Raw genomic sequence first — 18,247 nt, 5'->3', positions numbered from 1 at the left:
ATAAGTACCGTACAATAAAACGTTTGGGATTCCCAAGTCCCACCTGACCCCTTAGTCTCCCCCTCAATCTGAGATCCTCTGAAGGGGCACACCTGGTGTGATTCCCTATACCTCTGAAGTTTGGCTGAGCTTTCAGTGTGGCAGACCTTGCTTGGCCTTTCCAACTCCCTGCCTGCAGAGGTTTGGCGGGAACAATACCTGCCTTCTTTCATAAGTCTTCTGAAAACTGCTTTTTAAGACAGGCCTTAACAGTATGTTTTCTTTCCTTTTTACCCATTGTATCTACTGGTGTTTTATTAGGTATTCCCCCCCCCCCCTTTATTGATGTTTTTAGTTATGTTTGATATTTATAGAATGATTTTTTTGATTGTGCTCTATGCTGTAAGCTGCTTTGATGTATTTTATGAAAGTGCAGATCATAAATATTTAAATAAATAAATCATCCCTGAATATAGGCTAATGCTGGCTGGGGCTTCTGCGAACTGGGAGTCCACCCACAGGTGGTCAGGGGGGTGGGGCTCCCATGGTGGCTCCCCACCTCCCCTGTTGACTAAGGGTTGCATTTATTTTTTTAAAAAAAAAATCACACACAAAAAGCATCAGTTTAAAACTCACGTCTCCCACCCCCCATAAGCAGCTTGAAGGATGAAGCTAAGCCATTTTTTTCAGCCCAAGAAACCACTTCATACACAAGATCTCAGACCCTGAAACTGCATGATCCAAGAGTACCTGTGCAAGTGCAAAGTTCCTTCCTCTCACTAGAAAGCAGCCATTCACATAAGGCCTGAAATTAGTCCATGCCTCAGCAGCCTTGCATGGGAGGTGTTAACACAAGGGCAGAGACACCATCCGGAGTAGGAGAGGCAAACCACCTGTCTCCACCTTTTCCTTCCTTTCTGTGCTTTCCTCCTGAGGCACAGCTACAAGTAAACCACATTCAGGGGAGATGATGGGGAGGGATTTCATCCAAATCGCTCCTCTCTCATGCTCAGCTGATATTTCTCCAGCTCTGGAGCTTCTTTCCTGGACAAACATTGTGGTGTTTTGGTTCTACCACTAAGCACTTTCAACTGCTAAACTGTCGTGTTTTAATTTGTCTGCTGCTCTGGGTACCCACTCTAGATGTGGCACCTGTGGAATAGATGCTAAAAATCAACCAGGACACATAACAGCACATTATGCCTATATAAACTATGGAACTCCCTCCCTCAGGAGGCAGTGATGGCCACCAACTCAGATGTCTTTGAAAGAGGATTGGATGGAGTCACAGAGGATATGGCTACACGCCTCCATGGCAATGCACTACGATAGCTCAAGTGCTAAAGGCAGTATGCCTCTGAATATCAGTTGCCAGGAATTGCAAGTGGGGAACCTGGAACCTTCTGCATGCAAAGCATCTATCCACTGGGCTATGATCAGTGGGTAGAGCAATGATCTAGGTAATTATCTATCCTTGCCTTCCATCGAGAATGATTTAACAATCAACCCCTCTTCCCAGGTAGTTTCGTGAGGGGAACAGGGATCCCCTAACAACTCTAAACACACTTAACAAACTACAGCTCCCAGGGTTATTTTAAGTGGTGCTGCATGCCTGTCATCCACCAAAAGTGAATTATAAGTAGCGGACGTATCTTTTCCTCCCACCCACATAAATAATAATAAAATTGGTATCCTGCTGTAATTCAAAAACTAACAATTTTGTTGAGATCAAAAATCTTGGATGGCTTTAAAATAGAATGAGACAAATTCCTGTTGGAGAGGACTATGGATGGCTACTAACCACCATGGCTATCTGCTACCACAGTTGGTGGCAGCCATGGTTCTGAATATTGGTTGCTGAAAGTCACAGGATGGGAGAGGGCTCTTGTGCTCGAATCCTGCTTGTTGGTTTCCCACAGGCATCTGGTTGGTCACTGCGAGAAGAGTATGCTGGACTAGATGGACCACTGGCCTGATCCAGCAGGCTCTTATGTTTTTATGCTGCAGCTTGGCAGGCATGAACATTGGAGCCTGAATTGTAACGCCCAAGAGAGAACCAACATTGTGCACAAATATAAACAGACAATCTAAGCTTCGGGTCACCATTCTAGCGCGCGCGCACGCGCACACACCCTAGATGCAATGAACAATACACACATGCACACACACATGCACACTTTTGCCTCTGCACTGCCTCCGCATAAGCCATAAGGTTTTCAGAATCCTTCAGATCCTAGGCAGCGAAGGAGAAATCAGTGTGGGCTGGGAGTGGGTGTTTAGGAACAGGCCCCTCCCCATCTCATCCCAACAAGATGCCCCAAAGCAGAAGAAAATAATTAAGGCGGATGCCTCACCACTGCTCAATCCTCTGGAGCCACCAAAGCCTTTAAGAACACAGGACGGCTGGGAGTTTTAAAAATGCACATTTGCCAGGAATCACGGATGAATGGGGAAGCAGAGAGCTGTGGGAAGCAGAGAGCTGTGGAGGAAGGATTTAATTGGGGGTGAGGGCCAAGTTCCTGGGCCCTGGGGAGATGAATCTCCAGCAGGAAAGTGAGCGTCACCTACTGGGGATGATTCACACATACATGCAACATCAACGTGACGTTGAATTAACTGGGAATTGTCAGCTGTCCTTGCAAGAAAAGTATTTGGATTGGGATAACACAAAGGAATGGAATTGTGGGATATGACCCGCAACGGATGCTTCACATGTGCAAAATATCAAGTGGGTATTTTGGAATGTGGTCAAGCGATAATAGATCTTGCAACTTTCAGCTAATAATAATAACAATCATTATTTTTAACAACTTCTATAGGAACATAGGATGCTGCCTCATATCAAATCAGATAATGGGGTTCTTCTACCTCAGTATTGTTGACACTGACTGGCAGCAATGGCTATCCAAGATTTCAGGATCCCTCCCAGTCCTATCTAGAGATGCAGTCACAGATCGGATGTGGGACTTTCTGCATACAAGGCAGGTGCTCTACCACTGAGCTAGCACCCTTCCCCAGCAGAGAAGAAAAGTTATGCTTCTCATTACCAGTGACATCATGGACACTGGCCAATGCGTGGCTATACTGGTTTGGTGTCCTGTACATACCACCCCGGCCGCGGGATCACATTCATCCAGTGCTTTACCAGCTGCACTGGCTCCCGGTGGAGTACAGGATCGGGTTTAAGGTGCTGGTTTTGACCTTTAAAGCCCTATGAGGCTTGGGACCCTCGTACCTACAGGACCGCCTCTCCTGGTATGCCCCGCGGAGGACCTTAAGGTCCACAAACAACAATACTCTGGAGATCCCGAGCCATAAGGTGGCTAGATTGGCCTCTACTAGGGCCAGGGCCTTTTCAGTATTGGCCCCAACTTGGTGGAACGCTCTTTCACAGGAGACCAGGGCCCTGCGGGATTTGTCATCTTTCCGCAGGGCCTGCAAGACAGAGCTGTTCCGCCTGGCCTTTGGGCTGGACTTAGTCTGACCCCTGTGTTTTTCCTCCCTCATGTTTTGGATTTATGGACTACTTAAAATGAGGCTGCATTTTAAATTTTAATATTGTATTTTAATTAATTGCTTTTTATGTTTTATTGTAATTTTATGGGTGTTAGCCGTCCTGAGCCCTGTTTTGAATGGGGAGGGCGGGGTATAAATAAAATATTATTATTATTATTATTATTATTATTATTACAAGGTAGTCTGGGAGAAGGAGCAGAATTCTATTTCCCCAACAGCAAGCATTGTAGCTAAAGTACTTGGGGGACACCATTACTTACATCAGAAATTATTCTTGAGAAACCTGTGGTCCTCTGGATATTGCTGGACTCCAGCTGCCATCAGCCCCCGCCAGCATGGTCAATGCTCCGGAAATGTTGGGAGTTGCAGTCCAGCAACATCTGACAGGCCACAAGTCCCCTGTCCTTGCTGTAGAGCAGGGGTGGGTAAGGTTTCTCAGCCCATGGGGTAACAGGAGCCAAAGTGGGCGAAACAACTTTTTTATTAAAAAAAAAACAACCTTTGTACAGTATGTTGGCTTCTACACACACTCGCATGTGCATCTCTAGTCCCTATCCAGGCAAGAATGGTCAGAGTTCAAGGATACATTCTAGCTAGGCAAATACATTCGAGAAATGTCCCAAGCAATGCTGCTGAAATGTGTGGTCTGCGGAGCATTCAAAGGGCCAGATAGGGAAGCGAGGTGGGCCACATTCACCCCCTGGAACAGAGGTTTTTCCACTCCTGATTTAGAGGAAGCTGCCTTCATTCACTGTGACAACTGACTAAGGGTGAAACTCAGAAGCTTGCACCATTCTTAAGCTTCTGGATGAATCCTTCTGTGGACTGCCCAGACAGAATTGGTCCAGGGTTATGTCCTGTACAGTACTTAGCATGCACACACCGCTGGCCCCAGATAATTGTCGAACAGTGGCAGTAATGCATTGTATAAATGGAAGGGTTAAAAGAAAAAGAGATTATAGGGTTCTTCCTGCTCGACATCCTTCAAAGCCTCTTTTTTTCTCTTTCAAGTACTAGTAGTTTCACAGGAAGCAAAAATTCTTGCCTGTTAACAGGAATAGAACATCCTCACTGGAGTTGGGTCGTTATCGTGTTGATTAACAAAAAAAAAAATCAACTGAGCAGAGGGGACTAATTAGCTCTGTTCCTGACATGCGGTGAGCATGTAGAGTACAGGAACAAAGCCTCTGTGAAACGAATCCCAAATGGAAAGGAAGATGAAGATGGAGAGAGAGAGAGAGAGAGAGAGTTGATTTCAGCAGCTTTTCAGATTCCAGCAGCATAAACACAAATATATACTGGATACGTTTTCCAGGATGTCAAAATGGTCTAGAGCAGGCATCCCCAAACTTCGGCCCTCCAGATGTTTTGGACTACAATTCCCATCTTCCCCAACCACTGGTCCTGTTAGCTAGGGATCATGGGAGTTGTAGGCCAAAACATCTGGAGGGCCGCAGTTTGGGGGTGCCTGGTCTAGAGAAGCAGTGTGTAAAGGCTGGACAAGAACTGCAGGCCTTATTCTTAATGGTTAGTTGGCAAACCAACTCCACCCATTTCCTCTGCCATCTTGCAGTTTTCCAGGATCTGATTGGTTCCCTCCCAGTCTGCTTTGCTGACTGGCTGGCCGCTGTCATAAAAACCCTGCTGGTTCAAGAGGGAACTGTTCGCTCTCAACTTGACTCTTAACACTTCACCTGAGTTCAGGTGACATGGCTGTGAGGGCTGGGGCTCAAGGGAGTTGTAGTATGAAACACTTGGAGGGTACCAGGTTGGGTGGGGAAAGGTGTGATTTACTTTTGCTGTGACTCTAAACCAGGCATCCCCAAACTTCGGCCCTCCAGATGTTTTGGACTACAATTCCCATCTTCCCTGACCACTGATCCTGTTAACTAGGGATCATGGGAGTTGTAAGCCAAAACATCTGGAGGGCCGCAGTTTGGGGATGCCTGCTCTAAACCAAGCTTCCTCAACCTCGGCCCTACAGATGTTTCCGGCCTACAACTCCCATGATCCCTAGCTAGCAGGACCAGTGGTCAGGGATGATGGGAATTGTAGTCTCAAAACATCTGGAGGGCTGAGGTTGAGGAAGCCTGCTCTAAACAGAACTGTTCTGTTGGGTGGTCCAGCCAATCCAATCAGATGCCTCCAGGAAGCAGGTATCTGAAGGTAACATTCCTCCCCAGGTTTGGATCCACTGCAAATGCTACTCACGGGTAGAATGCCACTGAGCATGGATATTGCATTTAGTCATATCACAGCTATAAGGATGAATATAGACTTCTCCTCCTCAAATTTTGTCTAATCCCCCTTGGAAGCCATCTAAGCTAGCGGCTGCCTCCACACTTTGGAGGAAGCAAATTCCTTAAAACAAATTATGCATCATGCAAAAAAACACTTTCCTGTTGTCGGTCTTGAATCGTCTCCTATTCGATTTCACTGGACGGTATCTGAGTTCCATTCTTATAGGAGAGAAACAGGAAAAAAGCTTATTCTGTTTTTCTCTACCCTACACATAAGTTTTACAGACCTATGGGAGGGAGGGACTGAACCCTAGCTCAGTGGTGGAGCATCTTCTTGGCACGCAAATGCCTCAAGGTCCAATCCTTGACATCTAAGATAGGAGGCACTAGCAAAGGCGTCTGTCTGGGTGAGACAATATAAGCTAGGTTAGTTTTTGATGGTGCCCCACCCTGGGCTCCTTGGGAGGAAGGGCAGAGTATAAATTCAATAAATAAAATGAGTGATAAATAAATGTCAGGAATTCCACATTTCTCTTTCTTTCTTTTAAATTCGTCTCCCCATAGGTGGGTCAGATATGTTGGATGGTCAAAGAGCTGGCATCCAGCACAAGGTGGTTAGTTACTTGATGAACAGAGCAGAGGGTCCACTCTGCCCTCCCATCACAAAAAGGCCTCTCATCATTTTGCTTGGAAACTGGTCAAAACTGACATGCTCCTTGCAGGGGTGGTGGTGGTGGTTTAAATTCAGTTAGGATTTTTCAACAAGACACTCCTGTTATACACACACAACTTGACAGCCTGCTTGTGTGTTGATTTTGCATTGACAGAGCAGCTTTGGAAAGGAACAGCTATCATTTCTAGGTATTTGGGGTTGGTATCTCCCTGAATTTAACAGGCAAATTTGAAGTGGATATATATATATATATATATATGAATGACAGCATATTTATTTGTTTATTTGTCTGTTTGTTTTAAAGGGAGGGATGAATTGCAAGAGACACACACACTTCTCCAACATGGCTATTTTTCTCAGACAATCTGTCACATGAACACAAGTAGTCCACTCTCACTCCACCATCTCTGAAAAAGAACTTGGGGGAGCATCACAAAGTTTAACATGTATCAGAAAAGACTTCTCGCAGGTCATAGGAAGCTGATTTGTACTGAGTCAGACAAGCCTCACAGAGCTCACATTTCCCAGCACCTATTATTATTATTATTATTATTATTATTATTATTAAGATTTAGTTCTTAACAATACTACAAAGATGTGTTCAAAAATAAATAAACCGTCCTTTAGCAATTTAACATTACATTCAACATACATATATCCAAATATTATTATTTATTTTCACCCTCTTTTTCCCCTGTGGCTTCCCTCCACTCATGTTTGGCATTATTAGCTCTATTACGGTATCTTTTAGGTTGTGTTAAGCAGTATATTATTGCTATTGACCATGAAACCTTGTACCTTTTACCTCTTAACTTTGTGGGTTTCAGTCTAAACGTATCAATACATAGATCACTTTTGGAACATCGTTTTACCATTCTTTCATCTATGCATACCCATTCTTTCTAATTTTGATTAGATTGTAATCTGATTGCTGCCGTCATTTTAGCCAATTCAATAAATTTGCAAAATTTAATTTGCCATTCTGATACTGTACTGTGTTTCCCAGCACCCTTAACTAACTGCAGCTTCCAGGATTCTTTGAGGGGGAGCCCCGTGCTTTAAATGTGTGTTACATGTCCTTTAAATGTAGGGTATTACTGTTCCCACTAATTGAAGTGCTCTACGATTTCAGACAGATCATCCCCAGTCCTACCTTGAGATGCTAGGGCAGGGGTGGGCAACCTAAGGCCCGGGGGCCGAATGCTGCCCAATTGCCTTCTCAATCCGGCCCACGGACAGTCCGGGAATCAGCGAGTTTTTACATGAGTAGAATGTGTCCTTTTATTTAAAATGCATCTCTGGGTTATTTGTGGGGCATTGGATTTTTTTCAAAATATAGTCTGCGCCCCCCTACAAGGTCTGAGGGACGGTGGACCGGCCCACGGCTGAAAAAGGTTGCTGACCCCTGTGGTAGGGATTGAACCTGGGACCTTCTGCATACCCCCTGAACTACTGCACTACTTAGATTCAGCTCTTGAAACCTGAATCCCATCCATTCAGATTCATCACCATGACGATTTACTACAGTCTGCATCTAACAGAGCCCTGACCCCATTGGGTGAACTTATGTGATGTCATCAGAGCTTCAGCCACACAACAGCAACAAGTGCTGCTTCCAGAGAGGGAAGTAAAGGTTAGCTTGACTGGGCAGAGAGGGGGGAAATCTCACAAAGGGAAGGCATGGAAAGCTTTGGAGTCCAAGGGACGGGGGTGTCAAAGAGGCACCCCGTGGAAGGAAAAGGCACATGCCTGAAAGTCACATCGTGACTGAACCACCATCTATTTGCCCCTAGCTCTTTGTCTTGTTAACTGCAGCCAATAAAAATTGGCTACAGGTAGCAAGGAAAGTAAGTATTCATAAAATGGAAGATTCTGTATTTCGGGATGTCAATGTATCTCTGTGACTAAATACAGGATGTCCGGGCCAGTAACTTTTGTAGACTCCTCTGGAAGGCCGAACTAACCGTACTAATTAAAATCAGATGCCGTTATACTGCTTTTTTAAAAAAAATGTATTTAAGATGCCACAACAGTATCTCTTGTTTAAAATACACACAAAATAAGTTGAATAGCACATGGAGCAGATGGCAATTAAACCTCTGTTTTAAACCAATATTTTGCTTTATTAGACCATGAAAAATCACCAGCTCTGCAAGACACGGGGAGGAAAAGCAGTCACTCGCCATCTAACCACGTGAAAGTCTCTACCAAGATAATTTTGTTCAGAGGGGGCTCTGGGGGGGAGGGAGGGGTGGAAGGAAACCCAATTACAAAAATGGACCTCCTTCGGATGGTCTCACCTCATAGGCTCTTCTTGTGGCAGGAGAGGGCCTGTGGGGAGGCGACACGAAGAAGGTGGGAAATAATGTTGATTTTAAAGAATAAGAATTGAAATTAAGAATAAGAAACCCGCTATAAATATATTAAGAAACTATGAAAATCAGGAAGAGGAGATCTGAGGAAGTCACAAATACAATGTTTAACAAAGTAAGAAATTGGTATTTTTAACTGTTTGTTTGTCTGTGTGTTATGTTTGAGGGTTATATATAAATAGCTGGGGGGGAATCCAAACCTTACAGATCCTTTTATCTTGGGGCCTCTCGGTGGCAGGGGGGGGGGTCCAGGGGTTGAGGAGAGGGGGAGGACAAACCCAGCTTTAAAATGGACTATCTTCGACTCTCAACACCCGCAGGATCTACTTGTGGCAGAAGTGGACTTGTGGGGGGAGGGAGGGAAGGTGGATGGATATGCCTTCTATGTTCTGTCTTTTTTGTGTATATAAAACCAATAAAAATTATTTTTAAAAAAATTGTTCAAACTGTAGGAAATTGTATTCACACATAACTATGCATGAGTACTAGTTAATGCACAAAGGGGTTAAGACCGCAGAGCTGTGTACCTAGACTCAGTTTAAGTCAGGCCCCCCCACCTCTGGTGAGGGAGGAAGTGAAGCTTCTTCTCTTCCTTTCCTCACTCTCTCTTTGCACCATGTAACTAACCAGGACATGTTTGAAACTATATACAGTACTGTATTTTTCACCCAACAGCAATCTACCTGTGTTTTCCTTGCTGCTGCATGAAATAACACATGAACCAGACCTTTGGATTTACAAAGTAAATCCTTTTAAACTTACTTGACAGTGAGTGGTCTTTTCATTGCTAGATGGGTAGAGAGAGGTGGCAAGTGTTTTAAAACAGACAAAAAGAGATATGTAAAAGAGTTTAACAACCTATATTCCACACTATGCTGCTGGTTATCTCTGAGAGTGTTTTTAACTCTGCTGGGGGTTCTCTCCTGCTGGAGAATGTGCAAAGCCAATTCTTTTTCTTATTTATCCGCACATTGGTCAGATCTATATTTCCACCTCCACATACAGACATGCTGTTTGTTCAAAAGATGATTCAAAAAGTAAAAGCAACATGTACATACTGCTTGATTATAATAAATCATTTAAGTGGTTTTCAATAAATATTAAAAACAATTGCAGATGTTTAAAATTAAAAGATTAAATTAAAAGATTGAAACATATCAACATCAACAAATCTGGATAGGGTTGCCTAAACAACATCTTAAGTAGATACTGAAAGATACTGAGGCCATGGACCAGATTATTCAATAAAATGAAATGTGGCTCTCGCTCAGAGGTTCCAGAATATTTTTTATGGAGTATCATAAGAGAGGAGGGGAAGCAGCATGGGAGTTTGCAGGTGGAATTGATCAGCAGATCCCACACAGCACATGAAACCCTGTGAAACTGCTTAGCACAGAGGTTCTTCTCTTCCCCACGCCCTGACAACCTGCACCAGAGCTGTAGGAAGCTAACGCAAGCAGAAATGTTCATGATCACACCAGCACACAGAAATACACCTCTCTCTGATACAAAATACATGCTGAGACCCACAGAAAAGCAACCATTCCCACAACCCAATAATTTGTGTTTACTGGACATGGGAGGACATTTTCATGCTAACAAAGACAACAGGGAGGGTAATTCAGGGGACTGAGGCTCACTTTACTCCATCACCATTTGAACAAACTTAAAGTATGGGAGTGCATTACCCTGGTTAGTATTTCTCACTTCCCCAAATGGCCCCATGTTTTGGGGAGCAACCCGCAAGGCAAAAGCCCTAGAGATTGTTATAGGGGGGAAACTACTTGTTTGAAGCATTTCTAATGTATTTTTATTTATTAGCTGAGTAGGAGGAGGCAAGCAAAAATTGCTGAGAATCAGTGGTAGTCTTGACAGGCCACCCCAAAAGCAAACATCAAATTCTATGCTGTTTGCTGTTTAGTCGTTTAGTCGGGTCCGACTCTTCGTGACCCCCTGGACCATAGCACGCCAGGCACTCCTGTCTTGCACTGCCTCCCGCAGTTTGGTCAAACTCATGTTCGTAGCTTCGAGAACAATGTCCAACCATCTTGTCCTCTCTCGTCCCCTTCTCCTAGTGCCCTCCATCTTTCCCAACATCAAGGTCTTTTCCAAGGATTCTTCTCTTCTCATGAGGTGGCCAAAGTATTGGAGCCTCAGCTTCACGATCTGTCCTTCCAGGGAGCACTCAGGGCTGATTTCCTTCAGAATGGATATGTTTGATCTTCTTGCAGTCCATGGGACTCTCAAGAGTCTCCTCCAGCACCACAATTCAAAAGCATCAATTCTTCAGCGATCAGCCTTCTTTATGGTCCAGCTCTCACTTCCATACATCACTACTGGGAAAACCATAGCTTCATGGATCAATGCCTTGTCAATGCTGGTCCTTCATGGATCAATGCCTTGTCGTGGCGAAGGGGCTTGAATAACTCAGAGAAGCTATGAGCTATGCCATGCAGGGCCACCCAAGATGGACAGGTCATAGTGGAGAGTTTTGACTAAACGTGATCCACCTGGAGAAGGAACTGGCAAGCCACTCCAGTATCCCTGCCAAGAAAACTCCATGGACAAAGACAACAGGCATCAAATTCTATACGGAGCTCAAAGGCTGCTTCTCACACCCACCTACAAAAATTCAGATAGTAAAAGCCTGTAAAGCTTTCTTCCAGTCCTTTACTGGGCAGTGGCCAATCAGAAGCTTCTCCTGGGAAGACCAGAATCAGGACATGAGCACAATAGCCCTCTCCCACACGTGATCCCCAGAAAATGGTAATCAGGAGCATTTACTACCTCTGACCCTCAAGGTACCATACAATCAATATGACTAGTAGCCATTCTGAGCCTTATCCTCCATGAATCCATCCAGGTCCCATAGCTGATGGCCTCCACACTTTGTGGCAGGGATTTCCAGAAGAGCATAAAAAGAGCCCTTCTGGATCAGGCCAACAGCCCATCTAGTCCGGCATCCTGTTCTCACAGTGGCTGACCAGGAAATCTGCAAGCAGGACCCAAGCCCAAGAGCACTTTCCTCTCCCCCAGTTTCCAGAAACTGGTATTCAGAAGCATCACTGCCTCCAACCATGGTGGCAGAGCACAACCATTGTGGCTAGTACCCTTTGATCACTTTCTCCTCCGTGAATTTGTCTGATCCTCTTTTAAAGTCATCCAAGTTGGTGGCCAACACTGCCTCTCGTGGAAGGGAGATCCACCGTTTAACTATGCACTGTGTGAATAATTCCTTCTTTTTGCTGGTCCTAAATCTACTACCCATCCATTTCAGTGCATTACCTCAATTAACTTATCACTTATCCGCTTTTGCCATCCATGCCTTGCATTGTTTTTACAAGTTTTTATGAGAGTTTCCTCCCCTCGGCCCCCCCACCCCGCTGGTGACCTTGAGATGTTCTGAATTGCAATGGCAGTGCTGACTGGGGCTGATGCGAGTTGTAGTCCGAAACACCTGGAGGGAACCAGATTGGCTCTATCATCCCCTGCTCCCCTCCAGTTGGCCTCCCCACCCCCCTTTCAAGCTAATAAGTGAGGGTTTAATGTAGATCATTCTTCCTCCAAAGGGACTGTGAAAACATCTCTGGGGTGGAGTCTACTTTATCTTCATAACAACTCTTTTAAGGTAGGGCAAAGGCCAACCAATCGGTCTGCTAGGCGAGCAGCAACCTGGGTATTTTATGCTCTACACTGGAAACCCCTCTGCTTTTTAGCCAGGAAATGGTTGCTGTCTCTAGAACACTGGCTCCCAAACTCTGCCCTCCCCGCCTTTCCAGGCAATGGACCACTTGAAAATTGCTGAGAGTCTTTGCAGACCACTTAATGTTTTTTTCTGCCCACTGTAGCAACGGTAATGAGCTGAGTTAGACGCTCTATGGCTTTTAATTGTGTTTTGTATTCCTTCTTTTACTTCTTAAATTGTATTTGATTGAATTACAATTTGCTTTTCATAGGGTTCAAATTGCAATACAGTAAAATATAATTTAAGAAATAAAATAAGCAATAAAAATGCAATTATAATTCAATGTGAATACTTAATGCAGACATGCTGTGGACCACTTGAATGAAGCTCACAGACTGTTAGGGGGGCCATGGGCCACAGTTTTGGAGCCTCTGTTCCAGGATGATCCTCCCACCAAGGAAATGGCAAAGCAACATAAAGAAATCAGTCCAGCAGGAATGACTCTCAGAGAATAACCAAATTTCCAATGCCAGGTTACTAATCATGTACACTGGGCCACACTAGATTCATTGTGTTTACATGTTAACACAAAAACCACAACAACAATGCACATCTGTTTTGCATATACGGTATTATAACACAATTCCATTTCACATATGTTCTTACGTACTATTGCCATAATATATAGTACTGTCATAGCTCTCAACTACATTGATTGCCTCTTATACTATTTATGGGCCCTACTGACTCAGTTTGTGGCTTCTGTGTTGTTGTTTTTTAAGGGGGCCTTCCTTAGCATTTGTGTTTCCATTTCAAAACCACATCCTTGAGAGTCTCACACCAGAGGATGAACCTTTTCCACTTGTGGGCTTCAAAACTGTAAGCAAAACGGCATTTTCCGCTGCGGTATACTCTTGGGATAACCTCTTCTCCACACAGTTTGCCACTAGACCATAAGGGAAAGCAGTCACAACACAACACAACACCCTCTCCTATGTTGGCTGGGCTGACGGGAATTGTAGTCCAAAACAGCTGGAAGACAGCTCTGCTTGGGCTCCTATTATTTTATTGACTATTATGTTTTACCATTTAAAACATTCCCCCCCTCCCACTGATACTCCCCAAGTCCTTTGGGACGGAAGAGCAAGGTATTAAATATCCTAAGGCTGCGATCCTATCTCCACTTACATGGGAGTAAGCCCCACTGAATTCAATTAAACTACTTCTGAGTATGCATGGTTTAGACTGCAGCCTAAATAAAGGGAAAATTTTAAAAGTCAGACAGGAGACAGTATAATCAACTCTAACAAAGTGTTCAGCCCAGAGACACTGACCAGCAGCCACAGATTTCAGGAAAAAACAGCTCTCTAGCTAAATTTGGTGTGGTGGAGAATTTAACACTCAACTCAAGTCATAAAGCTCTTCCAGTTCCACTTTCCTAAAAATAATTTTATACATATGCATAGACACAGCACTGTACAATTATGAAATCTAGAAAATTCTTGCAACTTACAACCTGGTGGGAGAACCTAATATACAGGCATATGCCACACCCATGGTTTCTGGTTGGCAGGTGGCACAGCCTGGATAGCTATTGGCTGCTCTCTACCTATATAAATCTATGGAAGAACTTCATCTCTGTAGAAGAAAATTTGAGCTGGGATGAAATAAATAAATCCATAAATTTTATTGGGTGATAAGAAATCCATGTGGTGGTTGGTGGTAGTATTAGTATTTAGATGAACTGTATAAATGACACCTAAAATAGAAATGAAGTTCATTAATATCTGTCAAATTTGCATGCAAAGTTTATGTAAATCAGTATCCAAATAATTGGAGAGTTTAAAAAAATGGTTTAGAAATGAAAGTGAAAAAGTGAAGGGGCTGGAAGCCAGGAGTCCTGAACCTTCTGAAAGGTTGAGGAGGGAAAAATAGTGGCAGTGGCGATGCGTGTGATTTGCAGCGGTGGACAGGCTGTGGAGCGATTGGTGGCCGAATAGGTCTTCTTATACATGGGGCCATCTTATACATGAAAAAATACGGTAGTTAAACCATGGAAGATGCTCCCACAAGAGATTAGTGTTGTTGTTGTTGTTGTTGTTTAGTCGTGTCCGACTCTTCGTGACCCCATGGACCAGAGCACGCCAGGCACTCCTGTCTTCCACTGCCTCCCGCAGTTTGGTCAAACTCATGTTCGTAGCTTCGAGAACACTGTCCAACCACCTCGTCCTCTGTCGTCCCCTTCTCCTTGTGCCCTCAATCTTTCCCAACATCAGGGTCTTTTCCAGGGAGTCTTCTCTTCTCATGAGGTGGCCAAAGTATTGGAGCCTCGGCTTCACGATCAGTCCTTCCAGTGAGCCAAGAGATTAGTAATGGCTTCCAACTTGGATAGGTTTAAAAAAGAAGACAAATTAACAGAAGAAAAGGTTATCAATGCCTTCTGGCCATGATTACTACCGTATGTTCTACCTCTACTGTCAGAGGCAGTAATGCCTCCGAACAGCACTGGATTTAAGGCAGTGTGGACCCATGTAGCCCAAAATCATTTTCTCACAAGAATTGAAGCCCACATGTAGGAACTGGTATTGAGGCAGGTGTGAACTTTGGTAATCTTTTGTAATATGGTACCCTGTGCAAGGCCAAATTTTGGCACCCCCAAATGAATCTTTGTTATGGATATTCTATTTTGTGGCCCCTTGGCTAAACCACCAGCACTGCCCTAAATCCGATGTTGTTCAGAGGCATTTTTGCTTCTGACAGTAGGGGCAGAATGTGGTTGTCATGGCTAGAAGCCATTGATAGCCCTCTCCTCCATGAATTTGTCTCATCTGCTTTTAAAGCCATCTGGCTTGACGGCCATCACTGCCTCCTGTGGCAGAGAGTTTCATAGTTTAACTGCGTGCTGTGTGAATGACTTTCTTTTGTCTCTCTTGAATCTTCCAACATTCAGCTTCATTGGATGTCCACAAGTTATGAGAGGAGGAGGGAAAGCTTTCTGTCCTTGGAGATTCTTCAGTTTTTACCTTTGCAGATAGACAGTACTTCATTACAGCAGCCTCCTTATGTATACTGTACACCAAAAAGCAATTTGGGGGTGGGTCGGGTGGGCAGGAGAGATATGAGGCTCAAATGATTCTTGGGTTGGTTTTTTTTCTTATTTTTGCATGAGTATGAGTGCAAACTCTTTCTTCCTCCCTCCCACCCCCAATCCTCAACAGGCCTCCCCACTTCTACCTGGGCTCTCTGATGTGTTTCATGCTTGGTACAAAGCCAAGTCCAACCTCCCACAACCATGCGCCTGGAAGGAGGGGCACCCCATCCATCTTTCGCTCCCTTCTTTGATCTTTCCTTTTAAGCTTTGACAAGGAAGCTTTGAAAAGGGACAAAAGATAAGATTGCAAAGGAGGGGTGCAGTGTAGAGAAAAGAAGAAAGAAGATCTCTAAGACCAGCCTTTGCCAACCTGGTGCTCTCCAGAGGTTTTAAACTACAACTCCCATCAGCCAGCCAGCATGGCTAATTGTCAGAGGTCAATAGTGGTTTTTCTGGAGGAAGGCAGGGAAATTCCTGAACAGATCTACTAAGCCAGTCTTTGCCAAACTGGCACCCTTCAGATGGTTTGGGTTAAAACTGAAAGGAGTTGTAGTTCAAAACATCTGGAGGGTGTTAGGTTGGCAAGGGCTGCCTCCTGCGAGACTTTGGTCTCAAATAGGGGATAAGCTTGGGGTGGAAATTCTGGCCTTATTGTATGGAGGGGTGGCTGGGAAGTTTTCTCCCTCCTCCCTCTTACTTCCCACTTTACCTCCTCCTCCCCCCACTTGGCTTGTCACTGCATTATTACAACCCTCCTTCACTCAGTGTCAGAAGATTAAAAAGCATAATCCCCAGGTTCACAAGCACAGCCAGGACTTTACGAGGAGACAAGCCTCAGGCTGGTGAAGATTAAAGTCAGCTCAGAAAAAATATCCCCCCTTCCTTGCCCTGACAAAAGCTCCTCCTTGCACACAGAAAACTGTAAGGAGAAGACTCCCACGACCCCACCCCACCCCTGCCCCAATTCCCCATCATACATAGGGCACCACTAATGTCACCCCACACTCACCCAAATCCCTGGGTTCAAGAGTTCTCAACCCCAGGAGTGATTGAAGAACCTCTGGGGGGAAAATGGAAGTGGGCCCAGATTCCAGAATCCCTGCTAAGCGGGAGCCCGGGTCTAGTCATCAGCTCCCCACCGCAAGCTTGCACACAATCTTTTAACAAAGAGGTGAAGGAAGCAGAAATCTCAGCATCAGGACCAGGCGCAATATGGGAAACTCATCGAATCAGGCGCCACGGCACACGGCTATGCAAGCGGGGCCTAGAGGCTGGCGCTCACGATCCTTTCCACAACCACGTCCCCACAGAAGTGTGTAGCGCCCCCCACCCCCCGCTTCTGGGCGCTCGCCGGAGAGATCAGGCGCCTCCCTCCCGATAGAGACGCTTGCACGCCCGTCGCTTCTCGCCCCCACCTTCGCGCCTTCCCGAACGGAGCAGGCCACACAACCTTGCACGCCGCTCAACCTTGCACTTTGCTCAAGCGCACGACATCCTTAATTCCGCTGGGCCAGCTTTTCCAGCACCGCCACCCGCCGCCCTTAAATATGCAACCCTGAACAAACTCCCTGCGCCTTATCCAGTCGCTTGCACGTTTGCACAGCGGGCTGCTGTCACAGTCAGATTGCCAGCTTTGCACGGATCGTCGCCACTTCTCCCGACCTCGGATGCCCGCCTCCCACCCGCGCCACGATCCTTCCCCTCCTTCCTTACCTTGCAGCCGAAGACGAGCGAGAGGGTCCGGTTGCTGCAGGTGACCTTGCACTGGCACAGGACGGGCGAGAAGCAGCCCAGCTTGCGGAACGGGGGGGACACGCCGTTCAGGCCCATCCCCCTCGCGCCCCCCCGCCTGCCCCCATCGGCTATGCGCCGCCGCCGCGGCCAGGGGGCGCCCCCCGACTCTGCCCCATCGCCCGCCTCACCTGCCGCCCGCCCGCCGCCAGCTGCTGCCGCTGCCCGCCAGGCCGGCCTGTCTGCCCTAATCCCCTCCCCTCCCTCCTCCCCTCCCTCGCGAGGCCAGCCTCCTCCCCGGCAGAGTCCAAGAGGAGCGACGCCCACTAGACCGCACGTGCGCGGATCCGGGGTCCATTCGGTCAGCCCAGTATCCCGTTTCCAAGGGCGGACTGCCCCCAAAGCTCCTAAATCGGCAGGGCAGGAAGGCACCAGCCCTTTCCCCTTGCCGCTCCCTAGCCGCAGGCACTGAGAAGTAACACTGCCCCGGAACGTGGGGGAAACATCATGGGCTTGTATGCGAGAAGCCCCACTGTAGTGGACAGACACATTAATTCCAGTGGGTCTACTCTGAATAGGATTTAGCTGACAAGCATTCTTGGGCTGCCAGTAACGAGAGTTGGAAGTTGAGGTCTCTCATGGAACAATCTTAACTAGCAGTCATAGGAAGCTGGATTATTTCCAGCAGTGTATGTACCTACACTGCTTGACAGTGGTTACCCCAAGTTTCAGACCAGTCTTTCTCAGCCCTACCTGAGAAATGGCTTGCCGCCATTGGGGAGTGACCCTGCCACCTTCTGCATTCAAAACAGGTGCTCTCTAAATGACCTTTGACCCCCTCCCTAAAGTCATCCTGCTCCTCAACCCTCCCTAGCCCATATCTGCTTGGCTGCCCATTTGTACAGCCCAAAGTCGCTCAGTTGCTCCTCTCTCCCAACCCTAGTTTCCAAGGGTACACAC

At 45.9% G+C, this 18,247-nt stretch overlaps 1 protein-coding gene across 4 annotated transcripts in view; it reads right to left on the bottom strand.

Annotated features, from left to right (window-relative positions):
• The window catches only part of DLG4 (discs large MAGUK scaffold protein 4), a 130,895-nt gene that overhangs the window by 49,106 nt on the left and 63,542 nt on the right, over positions 1–18,247 (bottom strand). The window contains exon 1 of one of the 4 annotated variants that reach the window (XM_035134490.3): positions 17,270–17,458. The exons of 2 other annotated variants lie outside the window; for them this stretch is intronic. In XM_035134490.3, the coding sequence (XP_034990381.2) occupies positions 17,270–17,386 (117 nt within the window). In that variant the 5' untranslated portion in view covers positions 17,387–17,458. Of the gene's footprint in view, positions 1–17,269; positions 17,459–18,247 lie in introns of those variants that run through there. One more of the 4 variants, XM_035134492.3, reaches the window with a different exon arrangement.

The sequence above is a fragment of the Zootoca vivipara genome, chromosome 12 (assembly GCF_965207765.1).
Source record: "Zootoca vivipara chromosome 12, rZooViv2.hap1.1, whole genome shotgun sequence".
In the NCBI taxonomy this organism is placed as follows: Eukaryota; Metazoa; Chordata; class Lepidosauria; order Squamata; family Lacertidae; genus Zootoca; species Zootoca vivipara.
This window is presented reverse-complemented; position numbering and strand designations above follow the sequence as displayed.